We start from the raw sequence: 12,839 nt of genomic DNA, 5'->3' as shown, positions 1-12,839 counted from the left end.
TTTATGAAAGAAATAATTTGTTTTTTATTTATTTTTTTCAAACAAATGAATAGTTTTTTCGCCGAATGTCTGAAGAAATCCATGAATTGAGACAAATGTTAGGCGAAGATCACACAACTGATGCTTCTTCGGCCGATACGACTGTCCGTCGATCGAACGGTGCTTTTCGTCGAATCGCAAATCGCTTGAGAACTGCCGCCCATTGGTCTCGAGCCCGAAGAGCCGTCGAGTTGTCGGAACCGACTCTTGTAGTGGACGAACACCGACTCTTCAGTCGAAGCGAATCACGCATTGATCCGCCGGTAAAAGCAAGTGTTGATCGTCAGACTTCCAGTTCTTTAGCCGACTGTTTGTTCGCCGCAAACGAAAGGTTTCTTTTGAACCGAGGATTTCTTCACTTTTGGCGAAAACAAAGACGATCTGAGGTTTGCTTTATTCGAGTATTAATTAATCTAATACTGACTGTTAGGGTCGGCCTTTTGTGCGCGTGACTCACGACGCGCGTGTAGAGGACGTCGTTCTGGTGGTTCACGGCGTCTGGTCACTTCCGGTTCCGCGAATCGTTTTAGTCATTGTTTCGAATGCCTGTCCTTTGAAGGAATGGAAAAACGCGCGACAATTGAATGAATTTCAAAACGGATTAATTAAAGTATTTATTAATTAATAATTAATTACTAATAATTACTAACAATTGAATGAAAGGCCGCGCGATCGACGCATATGTGGATTATGACGAATGGCGTCAATACCGGAGTTTCCCGTCTTATCGGAGAAGCAGTTCTCAGAGAACAACGCGAACGACGCGCAAACATAGCCAAAGCCGAGTGCGCTCTCAATGTTATCGCAATTCTAAGAGAAGATCAATTGAACGCTTCCTTCGAAGGCGTAAGTCTTTGCTTTAATAAGCTATGAGTTAACGCCTTCTTGCAGTCTTCGGTCGATCTTCACGTGGATGCGGACGACGCGCGCGAACCGAACGCCGATCATTCGCATTTCGTTGTCGTCAAAGACAATACGGTTTCCAAGACGGGAATCAATCTGTTTATGCCTCGACTTTTGGACTTTTTGTCTTCAAACGACTGTTTTGAAGAAAACCGAAGATTATCTGTGGATTCGCTTTCAATGAATTCCAAAGAAATACCAATTGTTGTTCTTGTAGTTCAAGGCGGATATGATTGCGCGCGACTGGTTTTGGATGCTCTCAAAAGACGTCAAGCAGTCGTTGTTTTGCGCGGTTCGGGAGGTTTGGCCGATGTCTTGGCCTTTGCTTTCCAACAAATCGAACAAAGACTTCGCGGCCAATGGGATGCTTGGGATCCCGAGTTTGTCGAATCGGCGCTAAAACCCGAACTCGCGCTCAAAATCGTTCGTCGGTTTCCGCGTCTTCGCGACCAAACTCTGGCCCGAAATATATTACGCGATAGAGTTGTGGAAAGCGTGCGTTTGGGTCGACAATTGGGTCGCGAATACCTGTCTGTCGTGAACCTGCATTCCCCGCAATGTCGTCTCGAGAATCTCCAGGAATACCTTCTTTTGGCGCTTTTCCGCTCGCAATCCGATCGAAACACAAACGCTTCTCCGGTTACAGACCTTCTTCTCGAAGATCTCTATTTGACTCTCGACTGGAACTGTCCTCACGTGGCGGCCACTGAAGTGATATCACGTGATCCGACATGTGTTTTGCGTTTGGAAAAGAAGATGTTTTTGGAAGCGCTTTTGCGTCCGAATCGCGAAGAATTTATTGATATTTTTCTCACTCATGGCTTCAGAATTCATAAGTTTTTGTCTCCAAAACGATTGAAACAACTCTTCAAAAGACAACTTTCCGACGAATTCTTTCGATCCGTTTGTTGGTCTGGAGTTTTGGGACATTCGCCGATTCAACGCATTGACAAAGACTTTGTGGACAATGACCTGAATTGGTTGATTGAGTCCACGACTGATATTCCGAATTTGGTTTCCGCGCAGACTCTCGCCCTCAACGTTATGGGCATGTATTGGGACGCAACGCCCGAAACCGCCGAACGACACGCTCTGGCCGTTCTCACTCTTTGGTCAGTCTATGCCAACAGACAACAATTGGCTAAAGTCTTGTGGAAACACTCGGATCAACCAATTCATTTGGGTAAGTATTTTTTATTTATAATAAGGGCGTAACTACCAACATAATAGAACGCATAATACGCCCTTCTGTATTTTAATAGTAAATATTTAGTTTTGTTTTAGTTTTTAATTTTATTTTTGTTATTAGAAAATAATTTTTATCCAAAACTGTTGTTTACTTTGAAAAATACTTTATAAATGTTTAGTAAATCTTATTATATATTATTATATCTATTATGTTAGTAGTTACGCCCTTATTACAGTTATATTGCAAATCCAGTCCTAAGAGTCTGTTTCTAACTCTGCTCTCAAAGTCAGTGCTTATCAGACCTTGAAATTCAGTTTTTTTACAAAAGTTTTTTGAAAACAATTATAATTAAGTATTTTTTTAATAAACAAAAAAAATTTATTTTCTTTGAATTCATTTTTATAACTATTTTTTCGATTATTAAAAACTATTAAAAACAAAGTTTTAATTAATTTTTAGAATTTTTATTCGAAAAACTCTCAAAAAGTGCCGAAAACTGTGAACTTTTCAGAGTTTGAAACTGTTTTCTTGTTTTCTCTTCAGCTCTGGTCGTTTCCCTGGCCTTTGAACGTCTTTCGTGGTATATTTCGGAACACAATCTGAAGACATCTCTTCAGGAACCGTCGCGTCTGTTCGCCGAACGCGCCGTCGGTGTTCTCGATCTGTGTTTCCAAAGAGACGAATCTCGCGCTTTTCCGCTTCTGTCCGAAGAGTCTTCTGATTGGAACGGAAAAACTGCCGTCGATTTGGCCGCCAATGCCCGCGCCCGCACCTTTGTTGGCCATCCGTGTGTTCAGAAATGGTTGACAACTGTCTTCATGGGAGGTCTGAGTCTGCGCGAAGTCAGTTTAGGAGTGGTCAGTCTCTGGCCGTCTCTTAAGATACTTTTGGCCGCAATTTTCGTGTTTCCGATGTATTTTTGGGTTCGATTTGACAACAATTCGGTCGAAGAAGACAAAGAAGAAGAAGAAGACGACAGAGATCTGCCACAAGATCCGCAACAACAACAAGACCCGCAATACTCCGCTCGTCCGCCGCCGCGCACGCGCCGCACCGTGCACTGGCCACGGGAGATCCTGATCCGTCGTCAGCCGCCACTGCTGGAAATGGTGTGTTTGGTGTGGTCGGCGCCAATCACCAAATTCTGGACTTTTCAGCTTTTTTACGTGACTTTCTTGGGTCTGTTTTCTCTGGCCGTCATTTGGCCAGTTTGCGGACACTACACTCTGGACACTCTTGTGTGCGCATGGACATTTCTCATTCTCGTCGAACACATCCGAAGAACATTTGTTTTGTACCGAAAGTACACTTCTGTTCCCATGTTTTTCAAATGCATAGAAATCATTGCAATCGCGCTCTTTGTCCTCATCTATACGGCCGGACGCGTCTTCGACCGCCGTGTCTTCGGAGTGTCCACCTACGCCATGAAGGTGTTGTTGTCTTTCGCGCTTCTGTACTTCTATTACCGCCTCTTCGCCGTCCATTTGCCGATTTCGCCGACTCTGGGTCCGTTGTTGTTCCGTCTGAAACTGATGGTCACAGTGGACTTCGTGAACTTCATGCGAATGGCTCTTTTGGTGATTTGTTCTTCGGGAGTCGCCATTCAAGCCGTTCTCTACCCGAACGCCCCCATAGACATGGAGATGTTGCGTCGGGCCTTTCATCGTGCGTTTTTCGCGCTTTTCATCACTCCTTTGGATGAACTGAAGGAAAACACTTGTTATAACTCGACTTCTTTCTTCGGAAATCCGCCGCAACCCATGGAATGCGGAACCGTGACTCCGATGTCGGCCTCATGTCCGGCTTCTGGACTTTTTCCGCTCGTGTTTTCGATTCAATATTTGGTGTTTTTGAAACTGATTTTAATGACTCTTTTATACGCTTTGTTTTCTTCGACGGCTTCTCGTCTTCAAACAGAAACCGATAATATTTGGAAATTTCAAAGATATCTTTTGGTCATTGATTTCGCTCATCGTCTTCCACTTCCCGCGCCTTTGAATATCTTTTGTTACCTTTTTTTCACTCTTCGCTCGATTTATCGCTTTCTTTGTTGTCGTTGTTGTCGTTCTTCGGATCAAACGGTAAATCAATATTCAATTCATTCATTCATTCATTTGTTTTCTCTCTTTGAAGGACTCTTTGCGCCGAAAGAACGGTCTGTTGTCGTCTCCCGAAACCGAACCCTATTCTTCGGGAGTTCTTTCTGAAGATGATTACAATTTATGGCGACATTTGGCTCAAGAGTTGGTCCGTAAAGAGGAAGACGCGGCCGAAGACTTGACTTCAATGAGCCGTCAGTTGGAATGTGTCCAAACGGTGGTCGAAGAGACGGAATACGAAAAACTTCTTTTACGACAACTCAAGACCCGAATGCGGGAAATCGAACGTTTGGTTCTCGGATCTCACGTGACTCTTGAAAGACTTCGCCGATTGGTTGAACGCAAAGACGACTTAACGACCGAATCCATAGAAAAACCGCATTTCTTGAGCCGACAATCGCCGTATTCGGGAACTCGTGTCCAGAGAGTCCCCGTGCCCGACAAGTTGGTTGCGTGGGAGGTGTTGTGGGTGGACTACGACCCTGTTGCCTTTTCCAAGAGCCGAACCGACTTTCCGCCGCAAATACAGAGTCACGTGGACGAAGACATCCTTTTATTACGAGAATTACAAATGGAATCCATTGAAAGCAAACTTCCGGTTTTGCAATGGAATTGTCGTTCCGTTAATCCCGCGGGACTCACCATCGACAGGACCTCTTGGACACTACAGCCCGACGGACAACCCCTTCTTTACCGATTGGACGACGCAGGACTTCCATTGAATCCAAGGGGAAGAACAGGATTACGCGGAAGAGGCGTTCTGCCGCGTTGGGGTCCAAACCATTTCGTTCTTCTGATTGTCTCGCGATGGCACGCTTCCACTCCTTCCGAAGCACTCGAGATAATTGTCGAACGAACCGAACGAAGGGATCAGATGTCTTTACCCGAAAGATTCGTTTCCGACGACAGACTTTACGCAGAATTAAGGGATTTGTTTCGCGCAGACGCAGAATGGACAACAAGTGCCGAAATGATCGGGTTTTTTGAGGCTCAGGGAGGTCAGGGAGGTGTAGTGCGAACAGAGCGAGTGTCACGTGAGTATCAAGACTGCGAATTGAATTCCGACAACGCGTGGAAAGAGACGGAAGTTTGGCACGTGCACTATTCGGGCGAAGACTTGATGGAAATGAGTGGAAGAGTTCATTGGCGAATTGTCACCGAAGATGTCTTGACAAAACTGAGTCCAAGTCAAGCAAGAGAAATACAAGAATTGACTGAAAGACTAAAACCAACCATTTTGTGATCAATAAAACTCTTTATTCAATTCAATGTCGACATTAATACCACCGAATAGACTCCCGTTCCGATTGACACCAAACCCGTCACGACCTCTATCGGTCCGATTCGTCCCGAACTCACGGACGACGCGACGGCGGCCACGGCTTGGACGGCGCAAATGACTAGAAGAGATCGGTATTCGTTTACCAATAGAGAGATTATTGCGACCAAAGAGAGGAAAATGACAATTGCTTTGATGAGGATCTGTTGGAAGACTATATTCAAAGAAAGACATTTAATTCGAGGTTTTGTTGACTTTTGACTCACTTTTATGTTTGGTTTCCGAAGACATGAAATAATCGTTTGAATGATTGAAATAAATGACAGAAAGAGTCGACAAAACCAGAATCTCGAAGTAAATTACGGCCAGAAATACGCGACAAATCCTTAAACACGACATTTTGGGATTGCGTGGGCGTCAGGAGTCAGAGATTATGCAATAAATTCAGGTTTTCTTTGATTACACATAAACTGACGTAAAGTAAAGAAAAAACGGCTAAAACTGATTGAATGTAAAAATAATTCGCAAATCGAGCGAAAAAAACGAGACCGACGGCCACCCAAACGACCAGAAGACCGACGAAAACGGCGATCAAGAGCTTCTTGTGTTCGACGATTGCGACCAATCCCAGGACAGCAATGCTTAGAGACACGAGACACGTGATCAACAGAGACACCACTGCGTGAGATTAGTTGGATTAGTTGTCTTAAGTGTGGCAAAAGGAGGTCTGATTAGGCATACGTCTGGTCTTCTTCTCGGCGTCCACTTCGGCGATTCCTCTTCGGGTTGACATTTGCGGCAAAACAACGACTGCTTGACTAATCCAAGAGATTATTGCCAACAAAAGGATTAATTCGAGAGTTAATCGCATTTTATGTAATAAACAGTTTTGGCAGACATTCGGTCGGGAAATGGATTCCAAACGAACCGAAGAATTCGTCGCAAAACGACTGCATTTCTGCGTTAATGGCATTTCAAAGACTAGTTTTAAATCTCTGTCTCTGAGCTCTGTTTTAAAGGAATTCTGGTTTTGAGACGTCGTCTAAGCCTTGAATTTGTCATAAATTAGTGTCAAATCGAAAGTCTATTAAATATTATTAAAAATTATTAAACATTTGTCGCAAACATTGAAATGCAATCAAATTTGAGTACATTTTAGACATTAAAGCAATCAATTGAATGAAAATCTAATGAAAAACATGTCTTTTTGGGCGAAAATTCATGCCTTTTATCGACCGATGATTTCAAATGAATTGTTTTGGGAATCGTTTTCAGTCTTTTGTCATTCAATACCAAAAATTAGATCCATTTGTCGGATGAGTCATTAAAAGAGAGTTTTATTCAGAAATCTATTGATAATGTTATCAAATAAATGCATTTCAATAATCAAATAATAAAGAGAAAGTCAGTCAAAAGTGAAACTACAGTTCAGTCATTATTAGCTATCGTTTCGACACAACTTTCCTCTCAAAACGACACGTGTTTCGCCCAAACAATTGACAACTAATCGACTCTTTTCGCATTCATTGCCAGCACTTGTCATAAGACCAACAGTTATGACATAAGAATCGGACTTTTGGTTCAAAAAAAACACTTTTTTATTGAAAACTCGTTTTTCAACCAAACCTTGAATTCAATGCCAAAACTTTTTTTTGCAAAATAAATGAAATAATTCTTAAGCGGCGGTTGTTTCTGAGTTGTTGTCTTTTTTGAAGACATAGAAGAGGAATGCGGCGTTGATTGCGACGATTATAAGGGTATAGAAAGCTGTTGCCCACTGTTTGTTCACCAGATTTACTATCATTTCGAGAATAAAGAGAATTAAGAGCAAAACGACAATACATTTGTTTTCTTTGAGAACTCCAATCAAACCGATCACCGAAAACACCAGAGCTAGGATTGCCGACACCAGAATCACCGTAACTGTTGACATGTTTGTTCAATTAATTAATTAATTGATTAATGATTTTATGACAAACCCGAGTCTGTGTCTACGGAAGCGTCTGATCTGGATTTGTTGAGTTCAATACTCGAATAAATTGTCAAAATAATGGCTCCGATGATGGCCAACACCAACAGCACTTCCAGACCCATCTTAAGAGCCGTTTTTATTTTGGAATTGTTTGCCATTCTTTGTTTGTTTCGAAACTAACTCTAGTTTTCAATGAAACTTCACTTTTGACTATTAATTAACTATTAATAGGCCTTGAAATCAATGTTTTTCTAATTATTGTTAATATAATTATCAGAATTGCAATTAAATCATAACTGAATCGCGATTTTCAACTTTTTAATGCATTGTTTGCTAATTATATCATTTTCAAGACGTTTTATCCAATGTTTACATAATTATCTAAAAATAGATTTTCTTTTATAATAAATCTCTAAAAATTGTGTCAAAATTTGTTTTAAAAACTCTTTTCGTAAATGGTTTTCAAAAGACAAAAGTCTTTGATTTTTTGCAACATTTAAGACATATTTAGACATATTTTAATTAAATAAATAATTAAATAAAAAAATAACTTTTCATAAGTTTTATTCAATATTTTGGTTAAAAATATAGATTTAGTTAGAATTTTGTCTGAAATTGTGAATAAAAAGGGAATTAAGTCTTTCGTTGGCCTTTAATATGACGACATAAGTAACGGTCGAAACGCAAACCAGAAAACTGAGAAACGACTCGAACAGTGCTCCCGACGCAATGTTGACGGCTGTGGCCACTGATGTGAAGACCAGAGCTGTCAATAAAAGCGATTTGTTGTCTTTGATGACTCCGATGAACGCAATTATGGACACAATTAATGTCAACGATTGAGACATTAAAACAGTTATATTTTTGCAGAAATTGTTTTAAGAATTAGTGAATCAACCGATCATTTGATAATTTTTCGCTTAAATAAAGACTTAATATAAACCGGTTTTTCACAGATTTAATTGAGTTTTTGTTTAATAATAATTACATTAAAAATAAACAAAAACTTAGTCTGAATTGATTTGCATTCGTTTGCGAATAAATAAAAGGTAAACATATAATGCCGTCAAAGCGGGAAACGGCAGTTCCAACACAAACCCAACAACACTCGGATTGACCACCAGATAGGCTTCGGCAGAGATGGCATACACTATAAGGACTGAAATTACTATTAATTTGTTTTCACGAATGACTCCGACCAAAGAAATCAACGCAAAGACAAACGAAGCACTCATTATCAGCAACGACGACCGCAACTGCACATCTGATAAACAAAGAAATCGGTTTTAATTGTCAATTGAATGGATATTTTTCGGTGGAATTACTGGCTTTTTGGGCGTCTATTTCGTCGTAATTCTGTTGCGGAATAAAAACCAAAGCGAGAGTCGAAATAATAATCAAAGAAATCAATGACAGAAAACACAAGACGTGAACAACAATTAGAGTTATCTTTAAACACGAAAAACACGGATCAACGGCCATTGCGGACATCTATTCACCACAAACTGACTCTTTTTGTCAACCGATTTGTGAGAAAACTTTTCAGCAAAAGACTGTCCTTGAATTGGATTTATTTGTCGAGAAATTAATAGAAAATATTTTTGATTTACATTTTTGATAAATGAATCAAAAATTCTGAGAAAAAGTTTTGAATAAATTAAAGAAAACTTTTTAATAAATAATAATTTTAATGACATTTACATTACATTTGAAAAAACAAATTCAAATAAAAAACATTTATAGCAATACTTAAGCCGTGAAAGAGTCAGTAGTTGTCGGACTGTTGTCTGCTTTTCGTTGAACAATAAGATAGCCATAGACTCCCATCAGTGTAGGGAACGGGAGTTCAACTAAGAGACCGAAGAGATTGGCATTTATCATCTGATAGACCACTGAAATACAGCCATAGATAGTGAAGGCAATGACGAGATATTTGTTTTCACGAATGACACCAATCAATGAAACCAAAGACAGGATTAGAGACGAAATCATTATTATTAAAGTTGTCTTCAATTGAAAATCTGATCCAAAAGTAAAAGTCATTTTAGTTGTCATTAATTACTGATTGGTTTTCCGATTACTCGCTGATTGGACTTGAATTTTGCCGAATTGTTGTTGAGATAAACCAATTAAAGACACGATTGAAAGGATAATACAGACCAGAAGTACCACAAGAAAGAACCCGTGGACAACAATCAGACCTATTTTCACATAATTAAAGTGTCGATCGGATGCCATTTCACACACAATTCAAGACTCAAACTCTTCATCAAAACTGATAATAAACTGCTTTCGAGTCTTGTATTAATATTTAGTTATCATTTGCTCACAAAATATGCTTTTTTCTTAATTTTTGTAATAAATTAAACACAAATTCTGTGTTTATTTGTTTTCAAACATTTCTATTAATGTTTTGATTAAAAGTTTTGATTCTTTTTTCTTTTGATAAAAAAGTCTAGAAATTGTTGTGAAATGTCTTATATTTTTAAATTCACTTTTAATACACATTAAATTTCTAATAATAATTGCATTCATAAGTAATTCAAATAAATATTTCACTGATTTTGCGATTAATTGCATATAAATTAGAAATTCAATACAAATCTGTTTTAATATTTTGTATATAAGTTATAAACTGATGAAAACAGCAGAAAATTAGATAATTTTTAATGACATTTAAGAAGACTTACCTCTATTTAAATGTGTATTTATTTAATGCTTTCATAATTAGCAAAAAACTAATACATAATCCGTTAATATTATGGAAAGCCTTGTATTTTTCAAACATTTTTTAGACGAAAAGTCTTTTAACGAATTCATTAAAACATTATTAAAACATATATTTTATGAACAAATTTGTTGAGAATTTTAATCAATTTTAAGCACAATATTGTTGAACAACACTTAACTGTTTTGATTATCGCAAATAAAACCAACAGTTCTCTGGTTTATGTGGTGTTAATCCTCTCAAATCGCCTCAATATGTGATGCCATCGATATTATTACAGACCGTCGCCCTATTGATTGCCTCCCGAAGCGCTTCAATGCTTTTTTCAATCCCAACGACTTTAACACAAAACATAAACTCCACGAAACAGCCTATTATAGGCCACAAACACATTCACAACAAAACTCAACTCAATTTTTAACTAAATTTCTCACTATTTTTCCAAAATATGAAAATAATTCACAGATTTTTAGGTATTTTTACAATTAATTCGCAGTAAAAGTCATTAGAAATGTTTAAACGATTAATATTTTCAGATATTTTAATAAAATTGAAAACAAAATCAATGTTTGCTTTGAATTAAATAACAATTTATTGTTTAAAACATTAAAACTAAATATTAATAACAATATTAACAACAAATTTGATAATTAATAGAGAAAAACAAAATCTAGAGATTTATAATATATATTAAACACAACAAACGGTTAGCCGAACGGGAAATTCTTGCCAAACGGACTTTTATTGCCAAACGGGAAATTTGGACCAAACATGGGTTTCCTATTGGACGGCAGGTTGGTCAGTCCTAAGCCGCCATTGTTGATGTTGGTGATGGCCAGAGTTTGCGGACAGTTGTTGTTGTGGTTGTCGTTTGTGGCGAAAATACAATAACCAGATCCGCGATTATTACAGATATTGGAATTGAATTGATTATTACAACCGTTAATCTGTGAAAAACCAAATGTTAGGAAATAAATCAAACAAATCTTTGAATCTGATCTCAAACCACAATTCCGTTTCTCGGAGCGCCATTCGCCACAGTGTTGGCCACTCGCCAGTTGTTGCCCTCAATGTAGATCCAGGCCTTTCCCTGCGGTGAATCACTGGTGATGACTGATTGCGATAACAGACCGTTGTTTGACTGACCGCTGACTTGAATGGCTTCGTGACCCGTATTGCGAATGACGTCGTTCTTCATGACAACATTCGGACAGTTATGACACAGAATCGCGACTCCATTGACATTAGAGGCGACGATATTATTGATTTCCACTCCAGAAGAGTCTCTGTTTTGAATGAAAAAGCATTAATAAAGAGTGGAATTAATGGAAAGTAAACCTAATATCCAAAGCATTGTTTGCTATTTCATTGATAACCAGATTATTAATCACAACATTAGACGACTGAAACACTTGAATCCCGTTCTCACGAATTCCGCGAATCACAAGACTCAACAGCTTTATGTCCACAGAGTTGACAACTTCGATGGCCTTCGATGTCGACTCAATTACCAGTGATTTAATAATCCAATGTTGGACTGAATTAACACTGATTTTGCCTTCAATTTTGGTGTTTTGATTGCACTGATTGTCACCCAAAAGAGTGATATATTTGCCGCGTTTGATCTCTAGATTGCCTTTATATGTAATCGGATCCAACTTAATGACTGACTTGTCTGCGGCCTTATCGATGGCTTCTTGAATCGCTTCAACGGTTTTCAATCCGTAAGACTTTATTTGACAATTGTTTTCATAATAATTTTCAGAATTGACTTTCAAGACATTAATCGCCGCAATAATCCACACAATAGTAAACTTCATATTTTTCTATCAATTTTTTCAAATAAAGAAGTTTTGTTTCATTAATAATACAATCATTTATATAAAGAATATTCCTTTGAAAACATTTATAACAGAAATATAGAAATATTAATCACTAATAATGATATCAAATATGTTTTAAATGTTTATTAATTGTTTGTGAAATTCCTTTACACAAAACCACAGATGCTTTTCTAATTTATAAACATTTTTGCAATTATATGAAACCATTTACATATAATGCATAAATTATTTGTCATTTGTTTGCTAATATACAGGTATTTATTGTAGTTATTCTTAGAAATAGCATAACATATGTAAACATTTATTAAGCGATTATTTTCCAATTATTACAACATTTTCTCATATTTTATTGATTTTAAATGCAATTTTTGTGTGTTTTTAATTGAATGTCATTGTTATTGAATTTTTATTTTGAATATTTACACCTAATATTGCATTGAATGAACAATACGGTACTAATACTACAATAGTTGTGATTATAGTATCACTATTATTACAGTATTATTACAATATTACTACAGTATTATGTATTATATAAAATATATCGTATTATTAATACAGGACTGTATAAATAGTAGCCCTGTATAGATATATATATTGAATAACAAGTTAATATTGTATTAATAATAATACAGTAGTGTTGTAGGCCTTGCATTGATTATGATAACAATTTTATTGATAAAAAACGATTTAATAGTTTTATTGTGTAAACGATTAATGATGTTTTGTGAACGCGTTTTATTGAATTGTATTTTTTGCAAACATTTTTTGCTTTATTCAGGCTTA

At 37.5% G+C, this 12,839-nt stretch overlaps 4 protein-coding genes across 4 annotated transcripts; 1 reads left to right on the top strand and 3 right to left on the bottom strand.

The window, feature by feature from the left end:
* Positions 1–20: 20 nt before the first annotated feature.
* On the top strand, positions 21–5,778 carry LOC128964336 (transient receptor potential cation channel subfamily M member 3-like). Its single transcript, XM_054310922.1, has 6 exons — positions 21–425; positions 470–649; positions 703–885; positions 931–2,125; positions 2,675–4,212; positions 4,265–5,778. Exons 1-6 carry the CDS (start codon positions 66–68, stop codon positions 5,471–5,473), a joined length of 4,665 nt encoding a protein of 1,554 aa, XP_054166897.1. The 5' UTR covers positions 21–65; the 3' UTR covers positions 5,474–5,778.
* Positions 5,779–8,465: 2,687 nt separating this feature from the next.
* LOC128964360 (uncharacterized) lies at positions 8,466–8,995 on the bottom strand. Its single transcript, XM_054310950.1, has 2 exons — positions 8,807–8,995; positions 8,466–8,745 (listed from the first exon to the last, which is right to left on the bottom strand). The coding sequence occupies exons 1-2, from the start codon at positions 8,970–8,972 to the stop codon at positions 8,489–8,491; spliced, it is 423 nt and encodes a 140-aa protein (XP_054166925.1). The 5' UTR covers positions 8,973–8,995; the 3' UTR covers positions 8,466–8,488.
* Positions 8,996–9,191: 196 nt separating this feature from the next.
* Positions 9,192–9,760, bottom strand: LOC128964358 (uncharacterized). The gene is made up of 2 exons (XM_054310948.1): positions 9,563–9,760; positions 9,192–9,502 (listed from the first exon to the last, which is right to left on the bottom strand). The coding sequence occupies exons 1-2, from the start codon at positions 9,717–9,719 to the stop codon at positions 9,231–9,233; spliced, it is 429 nt and encodes a 142-aa protein (XP_054166923.1). The 5' UTR covers positions 9,720–9,760; the 3' UTR covers positions 9,192–9,230.
* A 1,030-nt stretch (positions 9,761–10,790) lies between these two features.
* Positions 10,791–12,197, bottom strand: LOC128964349 (probable serine/threonine-protein kinase DDB_G0276461). The gene is made up of 3 exons (XM_054310939.1): positions 11,548–12,197; positions 11,216–11,495; positions 10,791–11,156 (listed from the first exon to the last, which is right to left on the bottom strand). The coding sequence occupies exons 1-3, from the start codon at positions 12,027–12,029 to the stop codon at positions 10,917–10,919; spliced, it is 1,002 nt and encodes a 333-aa protein (XP_054166914.1). The 5' UTR covers positions 12,030–12,197; the 3' UTR covers positions 10,791–10,916.
* Between the last annotated feature and the right edge of the window lie 642 nt (positions 12,198–12,839).

This window comes from Oppia nitens, unplaced genomic scaffold (genome assembly GCF_028296485.1).
Source record: "Oppia nitens isolate AA-2021 unplaced genomic scaffold, nextdenovo-longstitch-racon4-pilon3 scaffold8_pilon_pilon_pilon, whole genome shotgun sequence".
NCBI lineage: Eukaryota > Metazoa > Arthropoda > Arachnida > Sarcoptiformes > Oppiidae > Oppia > Oppia nitens.
This window is presented reverse-complemented; position numbering and strand designations above follow the sequence as displayed.

Bases quoted from the DNA above. Each gene is read 5' to 3' on its own strand.
- LOC128964358 (XM_054310948.1), bottom strand. From the start codon at position 9,719: ATGGCATCCGATCGACACTTTAATTATGTGAAAATAGGTCTGATTGTT. The intron at 9,503-9,562 runs GTAATCGGAAAA...CTTTTGGATCAG, and splicing joins AATTCAAGTCCAATCAGCGA to ATTTTCAATTGAAGACAACT.
- LOC128964360 (XM_054310950.1), bottom strand. From the start codon at position 8,972: ATGTCCGCAATGGCCGTTGATCCGTGTTTTTCGTGTTTAAAGATAACT. The intron at 8,746-8,806 runs GTAATTCCACCG...TTTGTTTATCAG, and splicing joins AATAGACGCCCAAAAAGCCA to ATGTGCAGTTGCGGTCGTCG.
- LOC128964336 (XM_054310922.1), top strand. From the start codon at position 66: ATGTCTGAAGAAATCCATGAATTGAGACAAATGTTAGGCGAAGATCAC. The intron at 650-702 runs GTATTTATTAAT...ATTGAATGAAAG, and splicing joins TTCAAAACGGATTAATTAAA to GCCGCGCGATCGACGCATAT. The intron at 886-930 runs GTAAGTCTTTGC...GCCTTCTTGCAG, and splicing joins TGAACGCTTCCTTCGAAGGC to TCTTCGGTCGATCTTCACGT.
- LOC128964349 (XM_054310939.1), bottom strand. From the start codon at position 12,029: ATGAAGTTTACTATTGTGTGGATTATTGCGGCGATTAATGTCTTGAAA. The intron at 11,496-11,547 runs GTTTACTTTCCA...CATTCAAAACAG, and splicing joins AACAATGCTTTGGATATTAG to AGACTCTTCTGGAGTGGAAA. The intron at 11,157-11,215 runs GTTTGAGATCAG...GGTTTTTCACAG, and splicing joins CTCCGAGAAACGGAATTGTG to ATTAACGGTTGTAATAATCA.